Source organism: Condylura cristata, unplaced genomic scaffold, assembly GCF_000260355.1.
Source record: "Condylura cristata isolate star-nosed mole 26May11 unplaced genomic scaffold, ConCri1.0 scaffold00026, whole genome shotgun sequence".
Classification (NCBI taxonomy): domain Eukaryota; kingdom Metazoa; phylum Chordata; class Mammalia; order Eulipotyphla; family Talpidae; genus Condylura; species Condylura cristata.
The window spans coordinates 7,997,936-8,015,281 of NW_004567127.1; the positions used below are offsets into that span (position 1 = coordinate 7,997,936).

Consider the following 17,346-nt stretch of genomic DNA (forward strand, 5'->3'; position numbering starts at 1 on the left):
TTCAAGTCATAAATCTTAAACATTTAAAGATATGCAGATCCTATACAGGCACTGGGTAGGACATTTCTTAATTCTTAATCCACAGAAAGTGGCTTACACATTAACAGACAGCATTTTTTAATTACTAGGAGCCTTATTCTTTAGGTTACTAGATAAGAAAATGAACTAGATTTGTCGGACTACTAGTAGAATCCATAGCCAGAAATTATTTTCATTTACTTATACAAAAGATACAAATTTTTATTTTCATTTACTTATAAAGAAAAAGTCCGAAATATTGATTTACATAGAAACATTTGCTGGCAGGGTTTTTAGTTAACATAAATGTAAAATCTTAAAAACATGTATCGAGACATAATAAAAATATTCTGCCTGCTCTAATTGTAAATAAGCACACTAGAAATAACATCCGTAAAATTAATAGACTCAGAGGAGGAACCTGAGATACCATCGTGTCCCCAACTTTTATTTTATAAACCAGGATATGAGGCCCCTAAAAGTTCTGGGCCTGTCCAAGCTGACATACAGACAGGGTAACATGGAGATAATACTTGAGACAAGACAGAACTGCCTACTGTAGTATCTTTCTTTGTATCTCCTGAAGAGAGAAAGCTAAGAGTTTGTTTGCTTTCTGAAATGATAATTACCTTTCACACTGTGGAAGATATTTTTAAGGACCATATTTTGTGTACACTTTCATTATAATTATTTTGGGCTTCTAGAAATTTTTAAAAACAATTCTCTATCTACATCTCAAAGTCACATTTTTAATTCTCATCTTTTACAGACCAAATCCTTGTATGAAACTCTAGCCTCTGAGTCCATTTCCCTCCCTAGATATCTAAATTAGGAAAATCAAGGACTAAGCTGGGTCTGGAAGAGTTCCAGTCCAGAAGCATGTCAGGAATGGGACGTGACAGCTAAGTAATTCTGTCTGGATGTGACAGGTAAGTAATTTTCCTTGTGAAGTAGTTTTTAGCTGTGATCAGAGTAAAGTGCTGAAAAGATGTAGCTTATAACTTCAGGGAAGATATATCCAAATCACATTTGCTTTCTCACAACACCTTACCCTGAATGGAAATTATTTGGTTATGGATAAATTATTGTGCCAATTTTTATTCAAGAGACTATGAGTAAATTTTATAGCAACTAAAAATAATGACATTTGAATACTAAGAAACACACAATCTTTTTGACAAATGTATTATTTTATAAAGTTATTAAAATATAATAACCTGAATCTATTATATACAAAAAAGAAATCTTTGTGATTTTTTTCACTCTGGTAAATAAATATCAAAATAATTCTAAAATTGTTTTTTAAAAGAAAAAGCAAATGATTTTAAAAATGGGTTTCCTCAAATTATACCTAAGAGTTGACATATTCTTTCTTAAAATAAATTTTTTACTTTACCTTCTACACATACAAACTTTATACTTCAATATATAACTGATTATATACATCTGCCTATTCTATCTGCTCTTAAAAAAAAAACATTTTATGGTAACTTTAAGGCCATCTCTAGCAGTCCCCATGCCTCCACTGTATTGGTATTTTGATAAATATCTCACCTACAAAGTACTTACAGCATTATTTCTATGAATGTTCTAGCTTGCTTTTAATTAAAAAAAAAAAAATTCAGTTTCTTTAAGATGAAAGCAGCATTACAGAAAACTGTTTTCCCAAATCAAAATCAGCCTTTTATAATACCAGTATTTAAGTTGAGATATTACATTCAGCCTGGCCTCAACAGTGCTAGGTATTTCTTCCTACCATAAGGAAGCACTATAGTCTCAGTGGGGTGTCTGCCCAGCTAGAACCTCTGTCGCTTTAAATTTGGTCCTGCATACTCCGCAATCATCTTCTCATCTCTCCTTTTCTCTCCCAGTTATCCGTAGTTAAGTTTTTCAACTTAAAAGTCACTAGAGCCTTCTTCCTTTGAGCTATTTTCTCTTCTGCAGTGGGGGCTTTGCTCGTTCCCGTCACAGCCACACAATTCCTGAGTAACCTGTACTAGCTGTGTACTTACTTGCCCCCTGCATTTCTCATTCCTTGTGATCTGGCTTCTACTCCACCACAGCAGAGAAGCTACTCTGGATGGCCTCACCCTGCCAAATTCAACATATACTTTTCTGTCCTCATACTGAATTTTGGCAGCATTTAGCATTTTCTTTAGCTTTTTTGTTCCAGTGTGCCTCCTCCTATCTGGTGCTCAATAATCTTCATGGGCTTCTTTCTAGGTTTGCTTTCTAAGTTGCCTGCTTTTTAGATGTCTAAAATTTCTCACATACCTGTTCTAGAGAGAAATCTTCCTTCCAGTAGGTTCCTGTTCCTATAGTGCCCTTTTCTACCTTCCTCCCAGCTACCCAGGGTTCCAGGGTTTTCGCTCTGGGGTTCCTCACACCACAGCAGAGACTACATGCTACAGAGTTCCCTCTCAGTCTCTCGCAAGCCCACCCTTCTCTTCACAGCACTGTCACTATGCCAGTCCAGGCCTCCTCATTCCACATATTAATTATGCAGATGCTTCCTCCAGGTCTCCTTACATTTGTCACTGACTCCTCCTCTAACTACCTCTAGAATGTTACAAAACAGATCTTTTCCAAAGGTACTTCTATCATTTCCCTGCTGCAGGCTCTCCACAGAACCAGGAGAAAAGCCCATGTTTACTGGCTGGACACAGCAAGTCCCTGATTTTCTGGATGTTTTCCAGACTGTCTCCTGTCACTCCCCTACAGGCATCTTATGGCAATAATATGGAACGTTTGGCAATTCTCCAAGCACGTTCATCAAAGGAATACACCACCAGAGAAATTCGGCGGCTGACACATACAAAGCTACAACAGCAAATTACTTCTAAAAACACTGCTTCCTCGCCCCCTATTTCCTTGGTTCACTCTTCCCTTTCTCAGTGCCCACACCACATGGTTAGTGTTGCTCTACTTGAAAAAGAACAGAATCAGTTAGGGCTGTATGACGATGAATCAGCTTTAAAACAAGAGCTTGAAATTTAACTGTAGATAATAACCAATGAAACATAAACTGTAAAATCCAGACATTACAAATCCTGTTATTCAAAGTCAGTAAAAATTAAGACTGAATTAGGGTAAACCAAACAATCTTAGATGTTCATTGTATTTTGTGGTTTTACTTTATGCAGAAAAAGACTATGAAAACATTACTGAGATAAAACAGCCATAAAACAGTTGGAAAGAAAACATCTACACTTATTTCTATCACTGCTTTTTAATATCAAGTCTTTAATATTTTTGGAGTATTGACCACTTGATAAACTGCTAATGAATAGGCATACAGTTTTCAACTGGACACTCATGTCCACTACTAGCACTTAGAATACGTAGGGTCTTAATATGAACCTTAGAGCTTAAGATAAGCCTTAAATACTCTATAATTCTTCAAGACTTGTCTTTTAGTTTACATACAAAATATTATCAATAATTCAGCTAATAACACTAATTAGAAACACCTTGTATTTACAAAGCTTAATGAAAACCATCTGAGCTGAAGTTGTAGAGGCCAGCTGAATTTCTATGCATTCTGTCTTGTTCAAAGTCTAAAAAACTGTTAGCAGAAAACCAAAATTTTAAGAATCTACTAATGTGTCATCTTAAAGAGACTAGATTAAAATGTTATCCTATCACTAGCCATCAGATTTTTGCTTGACATCTCATGAAGTATTTAGAGTCTTTTCTCAAGTTCTTTCTCTCTTAATCCTACACCATGTAAACAGGATCTGTGATACTTAAACACCAGTTCATGAATTCCATCCTTTACCTTGTTCCGAGACTGGTTTACTGATTAATATTCATGGAAAAGTGTTGTTCAACAGGTAGGAACAATTCATTGTAGAATTTGAATGGAGTTTTTATTTTATTTTGAAAATGCTTAGGCATTTTCTTGTTGGTAATAATCTGTATTACTAATGTTATCTCATGTCAACTGATTATCAAGAGCTTTAATTTTTAGAAATCCCTGAATGAAGCAGTATGAAAAGAAAAAACTGCATCTCAGGTATGCTTATGGAGATGAGAGCTGTTCTCTGCTTTCATAAACTATCTTATCTTTCCTAAAAATGCACGTGTTTATGTCACAATAAAACAGTTAAGGAAATATCAGAAGAATGAAAATATGAACGTGTTTGAGGAAAGGACAAGTGGACATGCCTGAGGAGCAGTCAATGCATTTCAGATTATTTTAGAAATATTGATTGGGAGGTTCTAACAAATTCTTTTCAGAAGTAAAACAGAAGAACACATAACAGAAACATGAGGTAATCGCTATGATAATCAGGGTTTTTCACTTCTTTTATTTACAAAACTAATTCAGTGACTTATCAATTGCTATATGGGAGTATCTATAAGCAACATTCACCATATTTGAAAAGAAAACAAACTCACTACTAATTGTTACTTACATCCCAAACCGTAAGGTTCCAGAAACATATGTTTGCCAGTGTGCACAGTAGAACATGAAGGTCCCAGCAAAACAACAAAAAAACATCCAATCAGGATTTGTCCCCAGTTGCACCGCAATACATGTTCCAAGAACCACAAAAACTGCAAAGCAAAGGCCACAATGTAAATGAACAATCTGAATTATCAATGAGCTGGATATGACTGTGGGTGAGGCAGGAAGATACACTGTGGATGTATAATCTCTGTTCACTGTGGAGACAGGAAGGTAGGATGCCATCTGTTATCTTTTAACCCTTAATTGCAACCTCTTCTTTCACCATCACTTAGTGGAACCAAAGTTCTTGAAAACAAGTATTTTAGCATATTTTGGAGTGAATTTCACCAATTAACTGATATTAAATCAGCAATTAAATAAAAAGATGGAGCAAAAAGAAAGCAAAATAAAAGATCAAGATAATTCATAAAGGGGCCTACTTGCTTCAGATTGAAAGTTCTCTTTTCTTATTTAGCAGATATCATTATGGGTGACATGTATACAAAAAGGCCCTACAGCTGGCTTCCTATAGTACAAAATGACTCGTTTGCAATAAAAAACACAGGATGTCTATCATCCTACAGTCACCTAATCAAACTAGACTAACCTTTCAGGATGCTCCATTAGCCTGTAGTAAGTGGATTTGGAATATTCCCAAATTTCCCAATATTTTGAGCTTTGAGTTAAAACTGGAAGCCTTAAGCTTTCTACTAAGCAGGTTGTTGTCAGATACACTGAAACAAAGATATTAACACACCAACTGTTGAGTCTGAGTCCAGGAGAAGAAACTATCAAAGGTTTTTGTTTGTTCCTTTAAAATATCTTAAATGCTCTGCTGAAGGGAAAGAAGCTACCTGAAGAGAGTAGAGACAGATAGAGAGGGAGGTGATGGGGGTGGGAGGTGGGGGACTTCTTGTCAGGAAGACTTGTTAGAAATTCATTCAGTTTCTAAATCGTTTTTCCCTCTTAAAAAGTACAAATAAAGCAGTACAAATAAAGACAAAGCACCTTAAGTCAGTAACTCATCTATTGCTTGCACTATGGTATATCTTTCTAGTCTTTTTATTCGAGCCCATGATCACAGTTATATTCCAAGTTTGCAACATAAGACTATTAAGTTCACACAAAATTCACATAAATATAAAGACCATGACTTCCTAGTCTCATTATTGTATTTACGAGTGTAAATCATGAGATTTTTGATGGCAGTTGTCTTAAAATTTTAAAAACTAAAGGTGCTAAAATGTTAATATTAGGACTAAAAATAAGTAGAAAATACCTTTATTTCTAAATTTCCCAATATTTCTAATAATGAACAAATATTAACCTGATTTATAATCTTTTGAGATACTCAAAAAGAAATTACTTATTCCCAAAATTGTTATAACACCATAGAACTCTTATTCTAACACTGTTTATCATATTCCTTTTATCACTATTATTAACATTTAAAAAACAGTAGTACCTGTTGATAGGGAATCACAACCATGATCAAAAAGTTCTCCCAAAGGAGAACTACTATTGGTTCTTCTTGCTTGTTTCCCATCTATAGCATCCAAAGACTGGTAAATGAAAAGGCCACATGCACAAGCTATATATGCCCACAGAGGCGCCTGAAATAAAGGACAGACAAGAGTACTGAGACATATTAGTTACTACCTTTGGCTAATATAATTTTACTTGCAGATATTTTATTTTCATTCTTCAAAGAAGTTTTAGTGGTTGGAAGTCATGGGGGAGATGATCCAAGAGCTATCTACTGAAAAGCTTTGAAAACAGTAAGAATTGTAAAAGGATGATGCTTTCTCCTTTGCAGGGGTGTTGAAACAGATGCTACCAACTTTGCTGCAGGAACTGTACAGAAATCTCATGTGAGATTACATAAATTCTGTAAGAGTCCTTCTAACATCTCAATTTTAAGAGTCAAGTAGTGGATCTTCTAGGATAGCTTTCCCCAAATTGTATCTTTCAAGACAATTATAGTCTTTATGCGGGGAAAAGATTTCATGCTGCACACATGAGGGGAGCAGTGGGTTAAACAATGGTAAACAGATTTCTCTGATGCAGGGACTCCTGTTGGCCCTTAATAATGCCAGAGTAAAAGCAAGAAGAGACTCACAGTATGCTGGAAAATTTTCAAATCTATTTGAGCATATGACTTATTTTGAAACACACCTCTTCAGTGTTCCATGGAACAAGAGAGAAACGACAATCTAGTACACAGAGTGCTCAGAGCAGTATTTTCCAAATAATGGTCACATCTTCAAGGAATAATTTCTCTTTACCCAGAAAGAAACAATCACTAGTATTAAATTTAAATTTTGGACCAATAATAAAAAAGCTGGACATTAGAAAAGGAGAGCTTCTATTTGGTTTATTATATTTTAGAATGTCAAATAATGTTTGATATCACTTTATACTATTTTCTCATGCCCAGGCTATGAAAATATCAGGAGACATTTTCTTACATATTTTGAGTGTTGCAAATTAAAGAGTTGCAAATTAAAATTACTCAGAGCAGCAAGTAATATTCTGTATATTCTGCATGGCAGAGAGATATCACTCTGGTAGAGATATATTTAGTTCTCAGTTATTAAAGATAACAATCTTCTAAAACATTTTCTTGGAGTCTTAAATTTTAAATACTGATGTTGTCAAAAGGACTATAGTATGTCTCTCCCCTAAACCAGAATTACAAACTCTGAGAGCAGTATTTATCTGACCATTCTTGATATGTAAGCATATTAGGCTGATTAATAACCCCATGTTCTAGGGTCTACTGCATCTTGTCAATAAAGCAATCCAGTGACTCTTCAGTGGCAATGCCCCTCTCAGCGGATATTCGTCATGTGTAGCTATTTTAAATTCATTAACATTAAATTAAAAGTCAGTTATTCTGTTGTACTAGGAACACTTCAAGTGTACAAAAGTCAGATGTAACTATGTTTACTATACTGAACCACACAGATGTTGAACACTATCAGCAAAGAAATTTCTACCAGACAGTATTGCTTTAGGAGACCAGACACTTGGGACCTGGGCTCCAAATTTAGAATTTTTAATTGAGCAAAGTGTTCCTCTGGAACAGATACAACTACAACTGTCAGCAAAGACACAATCCTAAAACATAGACAGTAATTTTATATATAAGAGAGACACATCTGGCCTCCCTTGTGTCACAGGGGATAAGGCCTCAGCACTATCAAGCTATCACCAGTCACTGAGGTATGAATTAGGCTAGGGAGCTGACCCCCATGGTACAACATGGAACAGCAGACCTCTCCTGTCTTTTCTGCTGCTCCCTTTAGCAGTATATTTCAGTAGGTCTGCCTATTCTGCTCCCCACCCTGTTTCTGGTGAATCCTCTCGCCTCCTGCACCTCTGGTCTACACTGGAGTTCCTGTACACATAAATAAATAAACATTAAAAAAAAAAAAAGACATCTGCACTTGAATTTTCCTATGTAATTTTCCCCCTTTCCTTTTTAATATCAATGAGTTACTTGGTAGTGAGGTCATGGGCAATACACCACTTTAATTTTTTTTCCATTTTTCTACATTAAAATTACTTGAAACAAGTTTTGTAGTGAATTAAATAAACATTAAAACTCCTATGGCTATATCTCAAAAAAGCTGTATTTAAACCTGAGAGCTTTTATTGGTAATAGCATGTAGCTTAGTCTGGTTCTACTGTGTATAAAATAGATAACACCAAATTCCTTTATTTACCTTATATATATATAAAGGGTAACAACTCAAGAATATGCAGCATATATAAAGGTGAAAGACAAATCCCAAATAAACTTATACTAAAACGAAGCTACTAGCTGATGAGGTTTAAATACCTACTATGAGAAATAGATCATGAGACTATTTTAATGTTCCACAGAAAAACAGTCCACATTTTCCCCTCAGGAATCTAAAAAACATAAACTACTTTTCCTTTTTTATCTTCTAGAAAGTTTATTTTCCTAGTGAAAAAGCAAAGTTCAGCTGAAATCATTACAATAATGACACTTTTCTACAAGAAAGACTGGATTCTAAAACTTATTAATGAAAACTCTTAATACCCATACACATGAAATTTAATGTTTACCTACTGGTATAAGGTTCTAAAGAATTAGAGCTAACATGAGAGAAATTTCACTGATATACAGCTATGGAAGTCTTTGATAAACACTGATAGAGAAAAAAATATAAGAAATTAAGTAGACTTAAATGAATTCATGATTCCATACATAACATGTTTTATTTGTTTGAAGAAATCAGAAACAGGAAGCGGGTTGGAGGAAAATAGTTTTAAATATATTTGCTAAGCATAGTATAGTAGGCACTTTGAACCTGTGCTCTTATTACTTAACACTCCTAACTCAATCATAAAAAAAAAGGATAAGTAAATTATAACTTAGAGAATTTATTTACATACCTTACTATCACAGATACTAAGAGCACACTATGGAAAACGCCCATGATCCATGTTACAATTCTGAGCTAAACCTAATGAAGATTTCTACCATGTAGCTGAATCACACCTAAGCACACCTTTGATGGACACTACCTGCCCTTGCAGAGCAACTAACAGTCACATTCTGCTTTGATCCCTTTCAGAAAGAGTCTGAAAAGTTCTCTGTGATTCTGGAAGTTTCCCCAAAGATGTAATGTATTACAGGGTTATGCCAGTAAGTCCAAACCATTCAAGACTTGGCTGAGAAGCATTACAGCAGAACATGGTGCCTGCTGCAACTGGAGTGTTCAATAATGACTGTTAGTGACTGAGCAACCTTTGAACCTGGGCCTCACCTCGAATTAGCATAGGGATTCCACTGGAATCAACCTATATCCCTATTGTTGTGCTGTGCCTCTAAGAATATATGTAATAAGGACAAAATTTCCCTGGAAGCAGCTGCCAGGTCCCATGTAAGCCATGGGTAAAACAGCTCAAAGGACACTTAGTAATGGATCCCAGGGAATGTTTAAATAATTACAATGGCTTTTGTTTTTTAAGTTTCCTGACTGATTAAAGCAAGACCAGAAAGGAAAGAAAAACCAGAAATATACACAATCTATATGATTTCATTTTATTTTAAAAGAGGTATTTGAAGGTGAAGGGAGAAAAGAACATCTGTAAGAAGACAAAACACAAACAAGCCATGTTTTATAGGTAACTGTGAGCCTCAACAGCAATTTATACTAGGAACTACATGTTGAAATAAATGAACTGATGAAAACGAAAGGGATAGCGGGTCAGATGGTGATAATTTTCTCTCAAAGTACAAGTTATCTAAAAAGACTACTTTTTGAAAAAGTTTATTTCTGCAAGCTTAAAACAAGACAAGGAATGTAGTGGCCATTATGATTTTTCATACATTTCAGAGTCATTTTTGACATAGCCTTCTATATTCTTGGATTAACTGAAACTGATCATTCTGATTAACAAAGACATAACAAATGTTCCTGATTCATTTTCATGACTGCCTTAGTTCACTTTTTGACAGAAATTTTAAAACTAAACAATTAAAACATCAATTTACTCATATGATGAAGGGCACTGGTTTCAGTTTTCATTCTATTAATGAGGGAAGAGCAGTAGGGAGACCTGTATTTGAGAGGGTTCCTGGAGGGAGTCTTTCTAAGCAATATCATACTTCATGTCTGTGTATCAACCATAGCAGGATACAGATCAGGAACTACACTGTATTGACTTTTGCTTACACTCATTTGCCTTGTTAGTATAACAGAGATATATCTGAGGTTTATCAGTCACATAAGTTTACAGAAGAGAAAAGGGGTATTCAACCATTCTTACTGGAATGGAGAAGAGAATATTTTTGCTAAGATTAACTCACAGCTGTGCCATCTCCGAAGACTTCTCTAATTATTTGAAGCTTTACTAAGACTTTTTATTTGGCCATTTTTTAAAAAATGGGATAAAATTCTCTGGCAAAGAATTTCTGATTTCAAAAGCAACACTGTACTAGCCATACCTACCAGCATTAATTTACCTACTAGAACCAGAGTCCACACTTTGCTTCTGGTTTCTCATAAGCATAGTCTATAAAGCAATCTGGAGTGATGAGCTTTAATAACAATATGTGTGATAGGATATTTTAAAGCAGTTGACAAATAGTTGTCAAATTATCTTATCTGTAGCTAAGATAACCCAAGTCCCAATACAGTGTTGCTGGCATATAACAAATGGTCATATCTGTTGTTAAAGTGTTTCTCTTACCTGCTCTGTTGCTGTAGGGCAGTAGAAGACTAACAAGACAGTTGTGCAGATATTTATTGACAATCCAATGATGGTGATGAGATTTGGGGCAATCCAGGAAGGAACTCTTCCAACTAGCCATTCCCAATAACCTTGCATTAAGGGTTCAAGCAAGGACCGTCCTGCACTCTGATATCTGTGTTCTTCCAGCCGCTTTAGTTGATGTCTTGACAATGGAGGTGTAGGCAACTGGAACAATTTATTTAATACACACCCTGGAGTGCTCATATGCCCGAAGCCCACAGGGGACTCCGGGTGAGAGTCTCCACATCGTTTTCTTGTTGACCGATGTCCACTCATGGATCTTGGCTTTCTTTTATTTGGAGAGACGAACTGGACTTCTTTTATAGCTTATTGTGGCTGGTCTTACCTAAAAAAAAAATATAGAGAGAGAGATGCATGTGTTAGCCAGTATTTATAATAAACATCAGTAAATTAAAAAATCAAACTGGTAATAGAATAATACACATTGAATAGGAGTCAGCAAATCAAGTGTCTGCTTTTAGTTCTAGTTCTTATTGATACTGTAAGTGAAAAGTGATATAACCTTACTTTTAAGTGAAAACTATTAATGGTTTTTAATAGCAATGTGCTTTCTGTTATCTTAAACTCTGTCTAATGTCAAAATCCATGCTCTTTTCCCTCTATCTTCTCACACTGCCTTCAGCAGTATACAGAACAAATCTGAGAAATAAGGGAATCATTTCACATGTGTGAAAACAGGCACAAAGGCACACCCTGCTAGCTAATTAGTATGAATATCAGAGGAATGCCTTCAGTAAAACGTGTCTTAAGTTAGATTTTGTATGTACTGCTAATAGATAACATTTACTGAGCACTCACTACATACTAAGCACTTTGTTTCATATATTAACTCACAGTACCATCACAACAACCCTACATGTTAAGGACTATAAAATTATTCCCATAGAAAGTAAGGCACAGAGAGACTGATGAACTTATCCAAGCTCATACAGCTGATAAGGTTCAAATATGGGCCTGCTGTATAAGCTAAATTAATATAGAAAAGTTACTACTGGAAAGGGACTCAGAGGGTATCCTCAGTGAAGTTAAAAGGCAATGAGAAAACTAACTTTGACCTGATGAACTAGGGTAGTAAGAAAAAGTATTAAGTGCAGTTAAGTGAGGGCTGTTCATAAAGAATTCTGAAGTGATTCACAAAAGCATCTGAACTTGACTGAAAAAGATTAGCGATAACAGGATCATTAGAAGCTATGAGGCAATGTAAGAAAATGACAAGAGTATTTTCAAAGTTAACAAGGTAGTTATATCTATATATTCACTGGAATGGAGAAAGAGTAAGAACTCTTAAAATAAGCATGGTCTCAAAGATTTTAAGTGGTGAGGGCCTAGAGCAGGATGGCAAAAATGGAAGTATGAAGGAGAGCCATTGTTGTAAGTTATTTCCAGGCAGAAAGGAGATGCAAGAGAAGGGGTTATACCTGAGGGACCTGAGAGATGAAGGAATAAAGAAAGAAGGTATCACTGCTGAAATGGAAGGAAGTCAATTTGGTATTCTGACTTTTGGCTGAGAATGAGAAGGGACCTAGGGAAGGGAAGAAACACAACTTTTAAGTAGAGATGTTTCAGACAAAATCGAGTAACGAGCTTGAATAAGAGATGAACACATCGCAGTGTCTACATAGAAGCTAAAGTCTAATAAAAAAACTAGAAAGTAGAAAAGTTCTCAAAGGGACTTTCTCAGCAGGAAAGGAGAAAGAACCTTGTGGGAAATTCATGGTTAATGAGCAGGAGTTAGAGAAGCCATAAGAGAATTTAAAAAGAAAAAAAAAAAAAAGGAATGATCTTACAACTGAAAGGATAACGGCACTGAACCAAGAAAGGTGGACTCTGATCTTCTTGTAGAAAGCCAGTCAGAATACATTTCAAAATTCCCAGAAATGATCCACTATGGGAAGACAGGATATGATATAGGGCGTAAGACATCTCAACAATGGACCTAATGTCAAAATATCCCCAGAATTTTGTGCCTTGATTTCCATATCACATTCCAAAATTTTATGGTCACTATGATCCAAGTGGCATCTAAATCTGGGTCCACAGGGTATCACAGTAATTAGATCCGACAATAAATATTGCAGTCATTAACTTCTTTAAATGAATTTTCAAAATCTCAGAATCCTCAGCAGTGTCAAAAGTTGCCTAACTGAAATGCTCTGACACAAAAATATTGGAATAACTTTCAAACAAATGAGGAAAATTAAAACTAATATCTTACTATTTCAAAGAATTCTTCCATCCACCCAATTCTACTACACAGTAACTGATTAAGGCTGCTTTTAAGAAGTATTTATAATAATGTTAAACAACTGTTGACAAATCACATTAGATCAAATAACAGACTTGCTAACCATCAGAACGCTTATTACAGTAGCCATTTTTTAACTACGAAGTTGAATGATGCATTTTCAAATATGGTAAGCTATAATAAATTAACTGTTAGGAATTCTACTTGATAAGGGAATGCAAAGTTTAGTCAACTTGATTTATATTTTATTATTGTAGGATTCCATTTCATTGTAAAGAAAAAAATTGCAATGCTGAAGGTGCTGACCTGCTTTTGGCACTTAACAGCTACAAGCAACTGATCCTAATGGTTTTAAGTTTGAGCAGTTGGCAGGACTACAGGATAAACTGATACTTTACTTCTGAGTGTTTCCCCCTCTGACCTAGATTCTCCTTTAACCTATTTCTCTTTTAGGGAAATCTACATTTTGACAAATCTTTCTAGATGTAGTTATTAAATAATTCATATTAAAAAACCCAAATGAATGCCTGAAGTTTTTGTCAACATTGCCAACATTTCAGTCTGGCAACACTGTCCCTGTGAAGCCATTAACAACAAGACTGCAAATACAAATTCAGATACTTGTAGCTCCTGACCTGTACTAACTACTTTGCTTTCCACTTGGAGAGGTAGAAGTTGCCTCAGCCCTGGGGGTTTCATCTCTATTCTTCCTTCCTCCCATCTTGCCTGAGACCCGGAAGCTATACCAGGAAAACAAAACAAAAAACCCAGGAGTTTCTGAGTTTCAGCAAATGAGATGCAAACATCTCTCAAGACAGAAAGACAAGGGAGATAGCCACCACAGACAGATTGGACATAATGGTGAGAAAGAAAAAGGACGTGGAGTAAGAATGTGGAAAGGAGTACAAATACTAGAAAATTACTTTAGCTACATGAGATTTCTATCTGTAGTCAAGCCCATGTTCAAAAGGGTAAGGAGAAAATGTACACTAGAAGGAACTAAAAAATTAATGTAAGAAATTAAAATTGCTGCTGTCTAGTATAAAAATCTCACTATCAGTTACATGTTCTATGAGAAAATGGTGTCCAAGTTCCAAATGCATTCAGCTAATACATAAGTACAGTAAGCAAGACAGAAATGGTCCCAACTCCATGCCCAATGGGAAAATAGCTTAAAACTCAAAAGCAAGCACATTAACATTACACACTATGACAGGTGCTCTGAGGAAAACAAAGTGTGGAGCCAGAAAATATACAGAGGTACATATTTTAGCTAAGGTGGCTGAAGAGGTAGCAAAAGAGAAAGCCACTCCAAGACAGAACAAAGAACAATTTAAGAAAAATGAACAGACCCCAATACCAGAAAAAATACCTGTCTGAAACAGGAATTTAGGAAGTCCTCATGACAGGACAGTGTAACCCATCCCGGAGATCGGATTAAATAAAACTTGAAAAACCAGACAATGCAGCAATTTCTAGACCACAGCCAGGAGCTGAGATCTTACTTTGATGTCATGGAAAACCATCAATGAGTTTAATGAAGAAATGTTAAATTTTGTAACACAATCTATTTGTTAACCCAGGATATGTTTTCACAAATCATAATATAAAAATGAATATTTTAAAACAATAACAGTCCCATTATCTGTAATCCAGCTCACAGTCCCCTAGCTGTGTAACTTGCCACCGGGAGTCAGCAAATTCCCTTCTTCTGATATAACCTGGCCCTAGCTAACTGTTCCTTTCATAGCACTTAGTTTATTGTGCATGTTTTCTTGTTTTGTTTCGGTCTTACCCCCACATTGGTTTGCAAACCCCACCAAGTGCAGGACCCACTCCCATCCTAACATTCTTTCCCCCAGATGCTGATATCACTCAGAACACCATATAGGTAACTATTTGTACTTATTTGTGGAGCAACAAACAACGAACAAATAATGATCCATCTAGTATTTACTGAGCACTTAGCGATTTCAGACCCTGAAGAAACAGAAAAATTGAAAGTGGCTGTGCCCTTAAGAAGTCCAGAGGGGGAAAGGTCTGTTGATCAGTGTCCTCGCCAACAGCTAAGTTACAACGTCATAAATAAACCACTGTGAAAGTCCAGAGTAGGGGACACATATGGTCTAATAAGGAATTTTCTCTGTGCAGATGCGAATCTTTATGTGAAAAGTGCAACAAAAGGGCAAAAAAATAAAACCAGAAATGTGTGGTGTAGAATATCTGGGCTATACAGCAGCCCAGAGCATGAACAGGATCATGACAAGCTGCCTACACTGTTCTTGTGTTCAGCACTGGGGACATCTGATAAGTAGCACACTAAAAAAGAAATCTCCTACCGTTCAGCGAAGCAAAAGGTGAGCTTATACAATGTCCAACCCATAGTGTGAAATTCCAGAATTCCCATCCTCCCATGTTACCACTGCCAAGTTTTGAGCTGCACTGATACAGCAGTCTGTTTACAGTTCTTTCACAGGAACTGGTGACTACATAGCTCTTTCCAACCTATGACACTAATAAAGGAAAATACTATTGGTCAGCACTATTTGGGAAATGGAGTAAATTATTAAAAGGAAAAATTAAAAGGATCACAGGATCCCATCCAACATTATTTAGCAAGGGATACAGAGAGCAAGCCAGCAAAAACAAAAGCCTTTTCAGCAGACTTGGAAGCAGAAACAACACTGGCTAATACAATTTAGAGCTACTATTCCATTGAAGTAAAATCTTGCATTCAGTAATAAAAGGTAACTTTCTCTTGAAAAAGGAAGTAAACGCAGGCATTTTACAGATTTTTTCCCCCCTTAAAAATCAGACAGCACAACAGGAACCTGAAGAACACCAGTACTGTGGCTAGCTTAAAGAAAAGTCTACTGCTTCCCAGAAAACAAAATGACTATGCAATAAAATGTAACTGTGGGTTATAAAAAGCCTAGTGCTATAAATCAAACTTTTAATAGTGCTTATAATGTAAATTCTGAGAGATGGAGTGTGGGAGAGGAAGGCAAATGAATTTATCAAGCCATAGTTGTAAATACTCAGTTCTGATTAAGTAGGTGAGAAATAAAGAAGTTCTGTCAGCTTCTAAGAGGTCGACTTATCTAACTTTTTAAACAGAAGGGCTGTAAAGACAAGCTGTACAGGAGATTTTGATTAGTTTTTCTCTCTACAGAACCACCATGGGCTAAATGCTTTCAGAACCTCATTTACCAGGATTTTATGTGAACACCAATGGTTCTTAAGTAGTAATGCTTTAAATGTTCGATCACAGTCTAACTTACTAGTCGATGTAATAATACACTCAACACATTCCTACTAGTTTGAGAACAAAAACTCAATCTCAAGTCTTTGTCCACAAAGTCCTCCAATCTGTTGAAATGTAACTATGAATTTGCCTGCCACGATAATATGGATTCTCCAATGGACTCTACGCGGTTTTAGAAAAATTCTCTCTTCAATACCAATGATCTAAAACGGCGACGATTACAAAAAAACATCCAACTGCAGAAAGCACAGCGAAACGGAAAAAGATCCCACTCGTCCAGTGTTCCTGGGAACACAAGCAATCACTAACTCCTGTCCTTTCTCCTTCCAAGAATACCGCTGAAATAAAACCCAGTTGGCAATCTTCAGAGTTTGTCAATATACGTTGAAATTTCTAGAAAAGTTGCTGACCAAGAAAGCGTGGCCCTCCCCGAAATACCAGCACCGCATTCCTAAGGGAAGACAACCCTGGCACAGGGTGCAACACGGTTTGTGGGGCTGGCAGCACCCAAGCAGGAGGGTGTGGAGCTGACAGGCAAGGTCGGTTCCGCGCCGGCAGCGACCCCAGCCCACGACCGGCCCAGCCCCGGTCCGCCGCGACTCTCCACCTCGACTCCCCGCGCCCACACTGCAGCTTCGCGCTCCCGCGCCGGCGCTTCGCCACCTCATCTCCCAGCCGGCCAAGGGCAGTCGCCCCTGGCTCGCCTCACACCCTGGCGCGCGAGGCCACCCCTCGGGGACGGACGGCGTCCGCCTCGCGCGAGTCCCCACACAGCACCATTCCAGTGCCCCACCCAGGGCAGGCAGCCTCGCCACCCCTCCCGAGGGTCGCGCCCCTCAACACGTCCTCGCACCCCGGCACGCTTCCCCAGATGGAGCCCCGCAGCCTTACCCGACCCCCCAAAGTACACCCCTAGAAATAAGACCTCCGGTTCCAGCCGACTGGGTGACTCCGAGCAGCGGCAGCTCCTTCACGACACTTTCACGTTTGCCGTAAAGGGCGACCCGGGCGGACGCGCGGCGCCGCGGGCACGAGCGCGTTCCGCCGTCGGTG

The 17,346-nt window shown here is 37.1% G+C and overlaps 1 protein-coding gene across 3 annotated transcripts in view; it reads right to left on the reverse strand.

Moving 5' to 3' along the window:
* Positions 1-17,346, reverse strand: part of CEPT1 (choline/ethanolamine phosphotransferase 1) — a 33,863-nt gene that overhangs the window by 15,882 nt on the left and 635 nt on the right. The window contains exons 1-4 of one of the 3 annotated variants that reach the window (XM_012730209.1): positions 17,219-17,291; positions 10,700-11,108; positions 5,937-6,084; positions 4,437-4,578 (exon numbers count right to left, since the gene is read on the reverse strand). In XM_012730209.1, the coding sequence (XP_012585663.1) occupies positions 4,437-4,578; positions 5,937-6,084; positions 10,700-11,038 (629 nt within the window). In that variant the 5' untranslated portion in view covers positions 11,039-11,108; positions 17,219-17,291. Of the gene's footprint in view, positions 1-4,436; positions 4,579-5,936; positions 6,085-10,699; positions 11,109-17,184; positions 17,292-17,346 lie in introns of those variants that run through there. The other 2 variants (XM_004689658.2, XM_012730210.1) reach the window with 2 other exon arrangements.